Source organism: Diceros bicornis, chromosome 6 (assembly GCF_020826845.1).
Source record: "Diceros bicornis minor isolate mBicDic1 chromosome 6, mDicBic1.mat.cur, whole genome shotgun sequence".
In the NCBI taxonomy this organism is placed as follows: Eukaryota; Metazoa; Chordata; class Mammalia; order Perissodactyla; family Rhinocerotidae; genus Diceros; species Diceros bicornis.
The window spans coordinates 61,381,249-61,395,323 of record NC_080745.1 but is presented as its reverse complement, the minus strand read 5'-3'; the positions used below and the strand labels follow the sequence as shown (position 1 = coordinate 61,395,323).

General features: G+C 45.0%; 1 protein-coding gene across 8 annotated transcripts in view; it reads left to right on the top strand.

Annotated features, from left to right (window-relative positions):
* Nucleotides 1-14,075, top strand: part of SORBS1 (sorbin and SH3 domain containing 1) — a 218,966-nt gene that overhangs the window by 123,623 nt on the left and 81,268 nt on the right. For 5 of the 8 annotated variants that reach the window (XM_058543599.1, XM_058543598.1, XM_058543595.1 and 2 more), the window contains 3 exons: nucleotides 5,775-6,137; nucleotides 9,797-9,941; nucleotides 13,747-13,776. In XM_058543599.1, coding sequence (XP_058399582.1) covers nucleotides 5,775-6,137; nucleotides 9,797-9,941; nucleotides 13,747-13,776 — 538 coding nt within the window. The remainder of the gene's footprint in view (nucleotides 1-5,774; nucleotides 6,138-9,796; nucleotides 9,942-13,746; nucleotides 13,777-14,075) is intronic. The other 3 variants (XM_058543601.1, XM_058543600.1, XM_058543602.1) reach the window with 1 other exon arrangement.

Genomic DNA, 14,075 nt, shown 5'->3' with positions numbered 1-14,075 from the left:
GGTTTCCAATGTGTGTGGCAATATTCTGAAGGAGGGAATCTGTTTAGCCTTGAATAAGTGGGAAAAAGTTCTGAGCCTGTTAAAAACTCTGCAGAGTAGAACATTCAAGGGAAGAGTGCCCTGTTGTGTTTATTCCATTAATTTGCTGCAGTTGGGGCTGTAAGAGTTCCAGCAACTCTATCCTTATCTCTCTGTCAGGTAGCTGTGGCCAGACCCTAATCCAGTGGCCCAGGAGCAGGTGGCTAGAGGTCAGAATGGCAGTACAGCAGAGCCTAAACCACCTAGCTCGACCCTACAAAAGAAAATCCCCCAAAGTTGTACAATTGGAGTAGGGATCCCCCTAGGTTGTTTTCCTGATCTTTCTTCCTTCCCCTCCCTGTTGCTACTTTGCCAGTTTGATGAAAAGAATAGACCCTGTTTTAATTCACGCAATCTGGGAAGAGTATTTTTGCATAGAGGAGCCACATCTGTGGAATGAAGCAGTCCTTTCTTGAAGGAAGCTGTGCTGCTCAAATATGTGGCAGAAATGTGTTCCTTGTGTGGTCTACTTCCCTGTGCCTGCCTTCTGTGAAGGTGCTCCCGGAACTCATGAGGAGCCCAGGGATTCTGCATGCCTTCCTGGTTCCCACCCCCACCTTGTATGATCCTCTGGCTCTTGAGCACATAAAGTTGTGCTGACTACTGAAATGAAACCGTGTCAGATGGTATCTTCCTTCCTCTCTGCAGACCCCTGTCTTCCCGGGCTTAGAAGTGGATGCTGAATCATCTGCCTTGTGCGCTGAGCAGCACCACTAAGCCTTCCGTCCCCCGCCACAGCTCGTCTTCCATAGGTACAGTCATGTGCATCTAGGCCCACTGGTCAGACCCAGGAGCTGCGAGTGTGCCTGGCCTCCTGAAGTCCTCCTTAGATGTGGGGACTTGAGAGGTCAGTTGTCCAGTAAATGACTTGCCATAGTTTTCCCATTTCTAAGACTTTTCCCAGTGTGTTAGTGTGCTGCCTATGGCACACTTCTTCCCAGCCATCTCAAGAAAGGATGCATTTGGCTGTATCCAGATAGGACATAGTGCTGATTATCAAGGCAAGTGTAGAAGCACATCCTCTTCCACTATCAGCGACTTAGCACAAAGGATAACTCACTAATTCCTTCTGGCTTCATAAACAGCCCTTCTAAAGAGATCGTTTTAAAAGTATGCAAAGTAAATAAAAATTCCTTTTAAACACATTTATTTACCACAGCTTTATTGAGCGTTTCTTGTGTTCAGATCACCGTGTTAAACATTACCCTCAAGGAGTTTATAAGGGTGAGCCTCATAATAAGGGTGAACATCCTGTAATATCTCCTATGAATAGCATATTTTCTTATCTGTCACTATCCAAGAATTTTCCTTTTACTGGGGCATCTTAAAGGGAACCTGGTAAATTCTGATATAGAGGTTTTGTTCTATATATTCAGTGTGAAATTGGCCATCCAAATTTCAAGAACCTTTCGGTCATCCATTACTTCTTGGATCTGTTTTTTGAATGCAAAAATGTCTGTATAGCTATTGCCAGAGCTATAAGTATGCGCTGGCTTAGACAAAGCCAAGGTCACTGGGCTGGGGCCTGCCCTGGCTTGGTTTCAGCTGAAGAAAACTCTCAGACCCTTGCAGCCCTAGCATTTTCTCAGAAGGACTGAGTTGGGGTCCAGGAAACTCATGGACCAGAGAGGAATCCTTTCTTCTGATGCTCCCATAGGCTGCCTTTCCTCCTGCCAGCCTCACCTTCTGCCCTGCAACAGAGAACCAGGGCTTCCCTCTCACTGACAGCATCATCATGGTGGTCCCAGTGGAGGTGGGGATTGGTAGTTTCTAGAACTGTATAAACTAGGAACATATAAAATTCTTCAAGCAGCCCCATTTTTTCGCTGCCCCACCTTCTAAAAAGAGAAACGGAATTTCATTAGTGGCCAGCTGGGGAGGAATGCGAACTGCCTGTGTGGTTCCTACATTGTTTACAATAAAGCAGAAAGTAGTTCCTTCCATGTAAAGTGACTGCCTGTCCCCTTCCTTCTTTAGGGCTAAAAGAAGCCCCAGGATGGGAAGGCCTTTGGCTCTGAGTGCGTTGTCAACACTCTGGGGAAGCCTCCTCTCTACAGGGTCAAAGCCCTGGGAAGGCTCATGCCTGATGTAATGCAGCCCTGGCACCATAAATGGCCACAGCCAAATTAAGTTAAAAACTCATTGAAACTGATTTCTATCTTTGGACAAGAAGGAATCACATGTGGGACACTCGAGCTCAAAGTAAAAGTAAATCAGAGCCTAATTCAAAATTGTCTTTTACTTACCTCCCTGACAACCATTATCAACTCACTACAGTCCTTTTAGCGTGTGCTAGTTTGAGTGTTTTGTTTCTAGAGAGCATCGTTGAGTCTGTAAATATGCTCCAGCCTCCAGCCTAAGTTCGCTGAAACCAAGTGAGTACATCTGGAAGGTTTGCTCCTACTGATCCCTGAAGAGGGGCTGTTCATTTGTATTTTTGGCTGGTACATGTGACCACATTCCACTGGCACCATCATGGGCACCCTGTGCCCGTGGTATTGAGATAGCCTAGGATACCCAAATAGTTTCTTCTTCATCCAGGTTATTTGTAACTTGAAAACTGAGTTTGTTAAGGGACAGGTTATTTACTATTTCTGGGTTGGTACTCTAAACCAGACTCATAAAACTTGTTTATTTGTCACCTATTCATCCTTGCTAACATCCCTTTTCCTTGCTACCCGAACTTCACACAAAATAAAAATAAAATAAAAAACCAACCCTAAAATAGACCCCCATCCTTGCACCCTCCTAGTTTTTGGTTACAGCTCATTACCAGATATTGACCAAACTCTAACATACCTCACCTGTGCAATTTGGAGGAAGGTTCTGGTTTTCTTCCAGTACTGGGCTTTCTTTGGAGACAGGGGCCAATGAAGAAAGTCTAGGTGTCTTAGCTTCGGCTGCTCCAACAAAATAAGCCAAAATACGAGTGGCTTAAACAACAGAAATTTCTCACAGTTCTGGAGGCTGGGAAGTCCAAGACCAAGGTGCTAACCAATTCACTTCCTGGAGAGAGCTCTCTTCCTGGCGTGTAGACAGCTGCCTTCTCACTCTGTCCTCACATGGTGAAAAGTTAGAGCTGTGATCTCTCTCCCTCTTCTTATGAGGACACTAATCCCATCATAGAGGCCCCACCCTCAGGACCTCATCTAACCCAAATTACCTCTCAAAGGCTCCACCTCCAAATACCATCACTTGGGGTTAGGGGCTTAAGATATAAATTTGGGGGGACACAGATATTCAGTCCATAAACTAAGAAAATAAACTTTATTTTCCTCATCTTATGGTCTAATTCCCCATTCGGCCACAGGTTCACAGATGGCTTTCATTGAAATGAGGATCAGCCTGGAGGTTTACCCCATTTCCTGCCCTCTGCCCCTCTGAGACCCAAGGAGGAGCTAGGATCCCTGTTGAGGGAAAGGGAATGAGATGTGAATTACAGCTTTCTAGCTCTGAACCTGGAACCAGAGCTTTGGGCTTAAGCCAGGAGCCTGAGCCTATCACCCTGCTCTAGGATTCTCTGGGCCTGCTGGTGGGGTGGGAATGAGGAAGGGGCTGGAATTTGATAAACCAGACACAATCCAAGCCAGTAGGCCAATCAAGTGCTTCATTGCCTGGTGCCTTTGTTCTGTGTACATCAAAAATGGGAGACTACGTGCTTTTAATCTCATGCCTGTCTTCCTTCTAATAATTAGTTCCATCAAATTGTTTCCTCTGAGAAAAGAGCACATGTGGATTCTAAGTCCTTAGCATTCTCTTCTTGGTGAGCTTTAATTTGTTATGCTTATGGAATTGAGTGCTAAATCTCAGAGCTTCAATTAAGACATCTGTCTCCTGTGAACACAAATAAGGATGATTCTTCCAATTCTGCATTTCCTAAGGGAAAAGAATGAAAGACATTCAAGAGTTTCAGTGAACTTTTAAAGCCAAAGGCTTAAAGAGAAAAATCTTTGAGGAAAGGAGATATGAGAAAAATTGGGGGCTCTGGGGCTTCTTCCACTGGCATTTAGCTGTTGGGCACCCTTATTCAGTCAGGTCTAAAAAGGGTGCAGGTCAACCAAGGATTGGTGTCAGCGTTTACTTAGCACACGGCCTCTTTTGGGCTGAGATCAGCCTTCTTGGGATGTAAAGGAGAGTCTGGCCTGCCTCCCCAGGTGAGTGTGATTCAGTCCCCTGCTTTGCCTAGAAGAGAAATATAGACTCCGTGAGGAGTCTAAGCTGAGGATTTGCTTAAAAACATGTCAAAAATTGTTTTTTTCTTCAGATCATGTTACACTGCTGTTTCTAATGGTCGTCCTTCTTTCCATTTCCCCACCTCTTTCTTTGTTTTTTCCCTGTTTTGATATTGTGTCTTGAAAATGATTCTAAAGATTCTCTTTCCCCCACACCCTCCTCTTCCTAAAGAGGACCGCTTTGCATGGCAGCCCCCCACCGTCTGTGGTCCCTATAAGGACTCCCTCTACCGGCGCTCACCAAAGCCTTACGTCCCACCCAGCACCCCCAGCCAGCAGAATCCCTCACGACCTCAGCCTGTCTCTGTCCCCCTGGCAGCCAGATCAGCTCCCAAAGGTGTGGTGCGTCCTGGGCCCTCGCTTCTGGGTTCCACATTCCCTATTGCTTCATCCCAGCCGCGGCACCACTATGTAGCCAGCAGGACAGTTTATAGTGAGAATGTGAGCTCTAACCCACGTCATGAGGCAGTTGGGAATAAAAAGGTCAGCAGCTTATATGTACCTTGTTTATCCAATAACATTTGCCCAGTGGCATCGGAAAACTCCTCTTGTGTTGCACGTGATCCAGCCACAGGCACTCCCTTGGAAGCTGCAGCCACTCGAGCACCAGCTCCCAGCATTGCCTCCCGCACAGCCGGCAAGGAAAAGCCACTCTCTGTTCCTCCTCCTGACCCTCCCAAGCTATTCTTTGACATCCATAAAGATGGCGAGAGTCCTTCCCTGGGCACTCGGCCTTCGTTCCCAGACGCAGTGAGACCACCTGTCCTAGGCCCCCAGGTTACCTCTGATCCCGAAAACCGGAAGAGAAAAGAACCTTACCTTTTGCAGCCGTGTTATCCAGCCAAGGCAAGGAATTAGGAATGTTTGTCTGTCTTCTACACCGTCTCTTTTGAAACTCATGCCAGCAGCTCATTTGTTTTCTGGGCTGCCCTACCTTCTCTTTCTTTATTAATACTGCTGCAGCTTGAATCCCGAGTTCTTCTCTCTAAACATCTCAGCACAGTCCTCTCTGTGTCTTGCTCTCTCTCTTTTCTGTAAATATGTAAGTATGCCAGATTGTGGAATCTGTAGACTAACGATAGGGTGAGATACGGAGTGTTTGTTTTATAGCAAGGTGCCAAAGAAATTGTATTTACTCCCAAGATTTCAGGCTCTGCAAGCAGTTTTGGGGCTAAGCACAGCCTACCTGCCTGTTCTGTTGTTCTCTCTTTTTCTCTCTCTAAAGTGTTAAAAGGATTCAAAAATAGATGGATGGAAAGTAAACTTGGATGGGGTTCCTTCTGTGTCATAGAGTGTCAGGAGGCCAACTGGCTAGCACCGACTGTCTCATGTACTCCGAGGAAAGGGCACTGATTAAATATTTCTCAGAGTACATCATTGCACGTACACTCTCAACTGTTTAAATATGGAATTCCTTCTTCCCTGCTGTACCCCTTTATGTAATGACCCCCTTATTTCCTACAGGATGCCACTTCCTCCAGCCCAGCCCAGCCGGAGGTAATAGTTGTCCCTCTCTACCTGGTTAATACTGACAGAGGGCAAGAAGGCACTACCAGACCTCCAGCATCTCTGGGGCCAGTTGGCCCCCCAATCCCGGCGACCGCCCCTGCCGGCTCACCTCTGACCTTGCCGACTCTAGATGATTTCATTCCCCCTCATCTGCAGAGGCGGGCCCACCACAGCCAGCCAGCCAGCGCTCCTGGCTCCTTACCCCCCGTTAGCCAGACACCACCATCCTTCTCACCACCACCTCCGCTGGTCCCTCCGGTACCAGAGGGCCTCCGCAGAGTCTCGGAGCCTGACCTCACGGGAGCTGTTTCAAGTACCGTAAGCTTGCTGGAATCCCTTCCTCATGGCTTTCCTGAATGTCTGCTCCCGGCAGTAAAAAACCCCTTTCTCACTGAAGTACTAAGTTCTGAGGGAAGTGTTGGCTGCCACTGTGCTTGTGTCATGACTGGGACCATGTTTGCTTCCACTAGAGTGCATGCCTCCCGTGTGTGTCTGTGGACTCTTGTGGCTGTTCACAAGTCTGTCAAGTCTTTCTTCCTCTATGTCCTGTTCGAAATGCACATCTTCCTGAAAGAACTTGGTTTTCCCTCAGAGAAAATCTCTGTGGCTTTTCCTTTGGTTAGTTATACTCTTCAGAGGCCAAGCAGATGTAATATTGAGAGCTGAAGAATTATGTGGAAAAGCCAATGGCAGCAGGGAGATTCCAGGGGAGGAAAAGATTCGCTCTTGTTGATTTAGCAAGTAAACAAACTCTCTTTTGTATACAGCAGTGGCAGAGACTGGGTGAAAAACAACAGTCGAGTTTAATTGAACAAATAGATATAAAAGCCTTGTACAAATGTTAGGACTGTTTCCTCAAAAGGCAGAAAATTTCTGGGGCCCCTGAGTGGTGTCTCCCAGGGGCCTTTGTGGCAAAACAGTGCCCCAGTAGTCATGGGAAGTTAAAGTACCTGACGCCTCAGGTCCCATCCTGTGAGGGATGAGTCTCCATCATAGGTGGGAAAGCCCAAGTGCTTTAGAGAAAAAGCTGAGTCAGAGTACGCAGTCTGTTCTCTCCTTGGAGCCCTGGGAGTTGAGAGAATCTGAAAGAAGCTCAGTGTGAGTCACAAAATGGGGATGCGTGGATCTTCTCGCAGGGCTGTGGGGTGCAGTGGGACCGAGTATGTAAAAGGTCCTATTATAGTGCTTGGCACAGAAAGAGTGCCTAATAAATGTGAGCTATGTTACTGAGGACTTACCTTAGCAAATGGGGGCTAGACTAAAAATAAGTAACTAACTGGCTACTTAATAATTACTCATTGAGTTTCTACCATGTTCTAGACATCCTGCTAGATTCTGTGGGTACAGCCATGAACAAGGAATGGCCCCTGCTTTCAGAGGATTTATCTGAGTAGTGTTATCGGTGCTCAAGCTTTGGGTATATGGGATCATCGGAGGGGCAGGCAAGCTCCTTGAAATTGTCAGCTCCGGGTTGTACTCCTAGAGTTTCTGATTGAGTGGGTCTGGGGAGGGGCCTAGGACTTGGACTTGGTAACACGCATCCTGGGGGATTCTGATGCTGAGGGTCCGTGGACCACATTTTGAGATATAGTGATCTAGTGGGTCGTGCAATTGGCTGGTGGAAATAAACATTCACTGACAACCCTTTGCGTAAAGAGGTATGTCTACAAAACTGGCTCAAATGGCTCATGAAACTGAAGCCAGTCAGGCAGAAAGCAGGAAGGAAACAGTTTTTTGGCTTGTAAGAGAATTTATAGTCAGATATCAGGCACACCAAAGCTGAGAACAGCTACATCCTCGGCTGGGACCTCTTCTCGAGTCTCTAGATGCAGCCCAATGCAGTTAGGTAAGGACCTGGCCAAATGTGGCCCGGGGGCTTGGATAGCCTAGCTTTGAGCTTTGCAACTCAGCCCTGTTGGAGGAAAATGCTAGATTGTTCCTGGATGCACTTGCCTCACCCTAACTTAACTTATAGGTGAATTTAGAAGCCACTGTTGTTTTGGAGACTACAGGTATTCTTCCCTTTGGCACAGAATGTTTCTCTGGAGCAGCTTGTAAAGCGAGTCTTATTTTTGGTGCACAGTAGGTCTGTTGTGTGCCTTATACTTTATCACTCGAGTAGATCTAGATTTTCATATTGAGTTTGTTTCAGGTGTGCCAGGACACAGTGTCCTCCATTTCTCAAACCTGACTGATCAGCGTAGTGCGGACTTCCCAGGAAGACTTCAGTTGGCCTGATAACTTCTGATTAGGCCCTGGGTAACAGAGTGAAAGGTGAAAAAGGAAACTGCTTGGGTTCTCCACTGAATGAGAACTGTCAGGAAGAGCAGGATCCCTTGTGGGTGGTGGCCAAGCTACTAGTTGATATCTGCTCCATCGGCAGCTATTTGAGAGTAAAAGGGCAGAAGAAAATTCATGTTAATTGATCCAGCTTCTTTTAGTCAATAGCCTTTTTTGTGTGATGTCCCAGAAATAAGACTTGTGCCACAGAGCAAAATTTGTAAAATGCCTAGCACTCAGATGATCCATCCATACGTCATGTTAGGCATTTATACTTTAAAGAGCTGTATGCCTGATTTTTTTGTGTTTCTTGGGCACATTATGGTAGCGTTTTCACTGATACGTCATTTACCTTTGTTACATCACTTTGGAGGTAAATTAGGATGAGTGTAATTGTTTTCCACTTCACAAGTGAAAATATTGAGGTGAGGCACTTTTGTACAAGATGATATTGTGCCCCTCGAGTCTTGGGAAAAGGTTTTATTCACTAAACTTGGCTGCTGCTCATAAATAGCAGCTTTGACATTAGGGCACTTTCAGAAGAGTCAGACTGACCAAGCCAGTGTTTTTAGGAAGCCCCTACTGTGTGTCAGGAGCTGTCCTGGGTGCTGACAATCACTTCCTCTCTTTTGAGAGGCACATGTTCTCTTGCCACAAAAGTTGTTCAGAAACACCTTTGCTGTAGATGGCTCCTGGCATTTATGTGGCATTTACTGAGCACCTGCTGTCCACAGAGCATTGTGGTGGGTGCAGGGGGAAAGGAGGAAGAGAGGCATGGCCCTTGTCCTGTAGGTGCTTACAGAGCAGTTGATCTCTGATGGGGCATACTAATTGCTTTGAATCACAGTTTTATCTGGAGAGTAACTCCAGGGTTCTTTGGACCCTGTAAGAATGACATTCTGGCTTTGTAAAATTTATAGTCATAATAGAGGAAACTGTTTACATATCTTTAATACATTTCAAGGTCTTATTTTTATGTCTTTAAGAAGACTAGCTTTATTCTCATCATCCAGATTATAAAGTTAGTGGTAATAATATTTTTGGTATTGCTGGCAGAGACCTAAGCTTTTTGAAGTTGGGATTTTCACAAGTTTTTACTTCAAAGATCTTTGTCACTCAATATTGGAGTGAAAAAGTGTCACAGTAGGACAGGACAGTATCTACATCTCAGAAGCAAGTGCTAGTGAGGTTGTTCAGTGATGTAGATGATAGGAGTTACTTTCCAACAGTACCAATATTTAACTCTTGCCTATTCTTACGTTGATGGCTTCTTGTCCTCACATTGTCTCATGTTTCTTAAACAAGTGTACTAAACTTTCCTGATTTTTCCCAGTTAAACCAGCTCTCATTCTTGGATCGCATTTGGAATTGCATGAGTTTTGCATGTTATTCTACTTTGATTTGAATTTGCTTTTTCAGTAACCGGATTGATCACAATTATTACCAGATGAAAATAATGAATGATGTTGCTGAGACTTGCAGTAACATTCACCTTCCCTCTCTCCCCTTACTAATACCAACAAAGAGAATAAGCATTCCAGATTAAACTTCTAACTAGATTTAATGATATGTCTCATTGATTACATTTCTTTTTATAATTCAGGTCCTTGTAAAGCTTTAAATTTCTTCTTTTTAAAAAGCATTAACTCTAGGTTTCATGTTTTTACAGTTAGTTACTGTGTTTGTTTTCTTTTCAGGCTTTGAGTCCTCTACTAAATGAAGTTTCTTCGTCCCATGTTGGAACTGATTCCCAAACCTTTGCACCAGTTAGCAAGCCATCATCTGCCTACCCTTCCACAACAATTGTCAATCCTACAATTGTGCTCTTGCAACACAATCGAGGTAAGGGAGCTCCACAGTGCACCCCTCCCTCAGCACACTGGAATCAACATAGCTATTCTGTGACATCTGGGGCAAGAATTCTGCCATTCCAAGGAAATTTTCACAAATCCCATCCTTCCCTGAGGCCCTCTGCCCCAGTTTACTCCCTCCCATGACCCACAAAGTAGATACAGCAGGCAAACAGAGGCACCTGACTTGGGATGATGTCAGATGTCTGCATAAGTAAACTGATGAGGTGCATGTTCCATACCTTGGGGATCCACAGTTTTCTCCAGATGGTAATGCCAGAAAGAAAGAAGACAGAAAGGAAAAAGTCTGTGCTCCTTAATTCCTCACCATGAGCATTCTCCTCAGAGCTTTGCTGGGAAAATCTAGGTATGGTGTTTAGTTCTAAATCATTTAGTTCTTTGACATGAATTTTCTAGAAAGCAGAATTTTGAGTGCCAAAATTAAAAAGAGAAAACATAGTGTATGGAAAGTTTTCTAAAATTTAAAACATGTTTTTGTACTCTAAAATAGAGATTACTGAACTTTTTCTTAGTGACTCACTGGCCTTCATTCTTGCCAGCAGTTACTGCACTCAGCTATCATTCAGTGCACCCTCTGGGGACTTGATCACGTGGCTATTTGCCCCTTATGCTACGTGACCCTAGACAGCTTTGCTGAGGATTTTCGTGTTTGTTTTCCATAGTTTCTCTGACTGCTTCTGGTTGGTTCTTCCCCTTCTCTGAAGGGGCATCTTAGGTGAAGATAATAACGTATATGTAGGTATACATATGCCTTGAGGTAATAATTGTATATGTTGACCCTTCTACTTTAAAATTCCAGAAGATGATTCTAAATCCCAAGTTTTCCTTTTTGGAATTCCATAGAGGAATAAACTTTCCCTTCACAAAAGTCCTTTGCAGTGTGAAATGCAAAGTTTTCATACGGTTTCCTAGTGTAGAAAGGTCTTTTTAGTCTGAATTTCAAAGAACCGTGGAGGTTTAATCATTTTTTTCAGAGCCCAAAGCTCGGTACCAAATCTTTCTTTTCTTGACTCCCTGATGGCCTATTCATACTTTTTTCCCCTGCCCCTCTCTCTGCATTGACTTGGATGAAAATGGGAGTGGAGTCTATTTTTAATTGTTTTCCATGTTAAATGGATTTTTCTGTTTCCTGCTTCTAACTTGAAAAGCAGATGAATGAAACATTTTCTCTCACTTAAAATCCTCCCACTCAAATCTTAAATAGTTGTTTTTGCAGTTTTATTTTTTTCGTATGTGTGGCTCCCATATTAATTTTTACCCATGAACCTTTGTTCCTCAAAAGATAGAAAGGGTCCCAACCCCAACACTGAGCTGTGTCAGAGCCCATGCCCCTCTCAGCAGCACTGTACCCCTTCCTGGCAGTGGCTTTCTCTGCCCAGAAAGTGTCCGTAATGCAGGACAAAGTGAAATTTTGGTTCTCTATGAACTTCTTTGTGACTCACTTTTTTTAAAAAAATCCAGTCAAACAGAAGCAAGTTACTTCCCAGAAAGAAAGTCAATTTCTTTAAAAATGGGATTTATTCCCAAGGCAACTTGGTTTTTTTGGGAAATGCCAAGTGTGATGTCAGCTGCTTCTGCCAAGTCCCTCTGATGACACCTACTGAGACATCTTTGGGCACAGAAATGCCTGTGGTTCCTTTTTGTTTCTTTCCTGAACAAATGGATTCTTCTTATTTTTCCAAATGCCTTTGGTTCTTGCCTTTTTCTTTTGTCAAAGTCTTGCCCTTGGGCTTAAAAATCAGAGTTGTGCAGCCTGAATCACACATCCTTCAGAAAAGGATACAAGTACATTAGTTTTTTGGAATTAAAAGCAGCTTCCCATAAAGAGCAAACCATATGTTCCTTAAGGAGGTGGGGCAGGAAGAGTTGAGGAGAATGGACGCGCCAGCCGGCCCGCCTGGATTACTAATCGTTAGCGGGCTTTAGGTCAAGTGTTTTTGGCTTTGCTTTGGAATTTGCCCAGCCTGGCAGCTCTGCCCTGCCTCATAGATGGTACCTGTAAAAACAATTTCTTAATTACTGCAAAGTCTCTTGAGAGAATGATACCTTTACTCCACTTTTGGGATTCTAGTTTAGTTATCTTAGAAAAGATTCCCTTTTTTTCCTGCCTAGACTGTCCGAGGGCACAGTGTAATGATAACCCTGTCTCTCCAAGTCAGCTCCCCCTCCTGCAAGCAATCAGAGGGGCACTGTGCATCTGGCCTGGCTCTGACGGTCGTGCACACACGCTTATGATCAGTCTGGGAAGGAGGATTTGAATCAGAGAACTCTCGGGACTGAAAAAGGTGCATGGGTCCCTGAGCTCAGAGCTTCTCAGTCTTTAATGTGCATCGAGTTGTGAGAGTCTTCAGATTCAGGAGGTTGGGAGAGGGCTGAGAGTCTGCATTTTTCAGCAACTTGCATGGCGTGTTGGTGCTGCCGGTCCATGGACCCCTTTGGAGAGCAAGAGCTCGGTGGTTCCCAGACTTCTGGATCTCATGGTCACAAACGGTCTGGGGACTGCCCTAGGGTTGCTCATTTCTAACTTTGCTAAATAACACCCCTGAAAAACAATTGCTGTTATCTATATCACATGCCATTTTCTGAAAGACCGACCATTTCACACCTCAGAAGTGGGAACAATATAGTCTTCTAAATTGAATAAATTTGCTTTTGCCTGCTGGAGAAGGCCTGGCCTCCGGCTTGCAGATCAGAGTTTGGGAACCATAGATCCAGTGAGCACTTTGATTTAACAGACGAGGAAACTGAAGCTGAGAGTTTATGTGATTGATCAGTGTCACCTAACAAGTTGCTGGCAGAGCTGAGCCTGCTGGGGTTCTGTTGTCCAGTGTGAGCCTCGTCCACGTACCAGAGGTGGACAGGGCCGCTTCCACCAGCTGCGAGTGCCGCTGCTGCTCTGTTTACTTCTTGCCCACACTGATTCTGGAGGGAGGGTGGGGACACGGCCAAGGGGGATGATGACAGCACCCATGGGCTGGCAAGCGTTCTATTTTTATCTACGTGGATGCTTTATATTTAGCAGCTGTGGAAGGTAAAGGTCATTTTTGTGTTTATCCCATAGCACGTACACACAACTCTCCAAAGGAGATGTTGGCCTCCTCTCCTCGCAAGCACCCAGGAGAGTGAGAAATCCATAGACCTTCGATGTTAAGAAACAGTGAGGGCCTGGTGATTAGAGTTGGAAAGAACCCTAGACTAGGAGTTGGGGAACCCAGGTTCTAGACTTAGCTCTGTTCAGTGTCATCTTGGGTAGTTTGTGCCTCTTATCTGCGGTCTCTCAGCCAGTGCCGACCTACCTGCTAGAGTTGCGAAGACTGCAAGTGTTAACACATGTGAAAGCTCTTAAAACAACGTCTGGCATTTAGCAAGCTCTCAGGAGATGGTAGCTGCCATAGTTATGATTATAATTATATTTCCCTCAAAAGGTACCAAGACTGGGGTCATATAAGGTCTTGCTCGCTTGGAACCAGGGGAGTTGGGAGAGTCTCTTTCAGTGATCACATCATCTTTCCTGAGACAAGATGTAAACAATTAGAAAACAGTGACAGTTCTCTGAATCCTGGTGTGGATCTAGGGGGAGGGGGAAAGGAGACACTACATTTGGATAATGGGAGCCTTATTAATACCTTTGCATTCAGCTGGTCTACACAGCATCTAAGTCCAGAAGACAGTGAGGATGCAGATTTTGGGGCCCTAACAAGTTATGCCAGGACTTCCTGGTCTTACCACGTCTGTGTAAATCTCACTTACACTGTATATGTTTTCTCTTATCACAGAACAGCAGAAGCGACTCAGTAGCCTTTCAGGTAGGTGAGAAATATTTATTTACACGTTAACTCCTGTTGCTGTTAAAGCCGTCTTCTGGTTACCACCTGGTGTTCGATCAGCAAAGCCTTATGAGCTCCTCTGATATGTTGGGGCCTGTTTGTTGCTGGACTCCAAAGATGATGAAAACAGGCATGATTCCTGCCTCCCTGCAGCTTGCAGGCTGCTGGGGGCAGACCAGACAAGTGACCCAAACTAGTAAACATGTCCTGTGGAACTGTGATAAGTGCCATGATGGAAAAAACAGGATATTCTGAATCAAAAGAACAAAGAGTTGTGC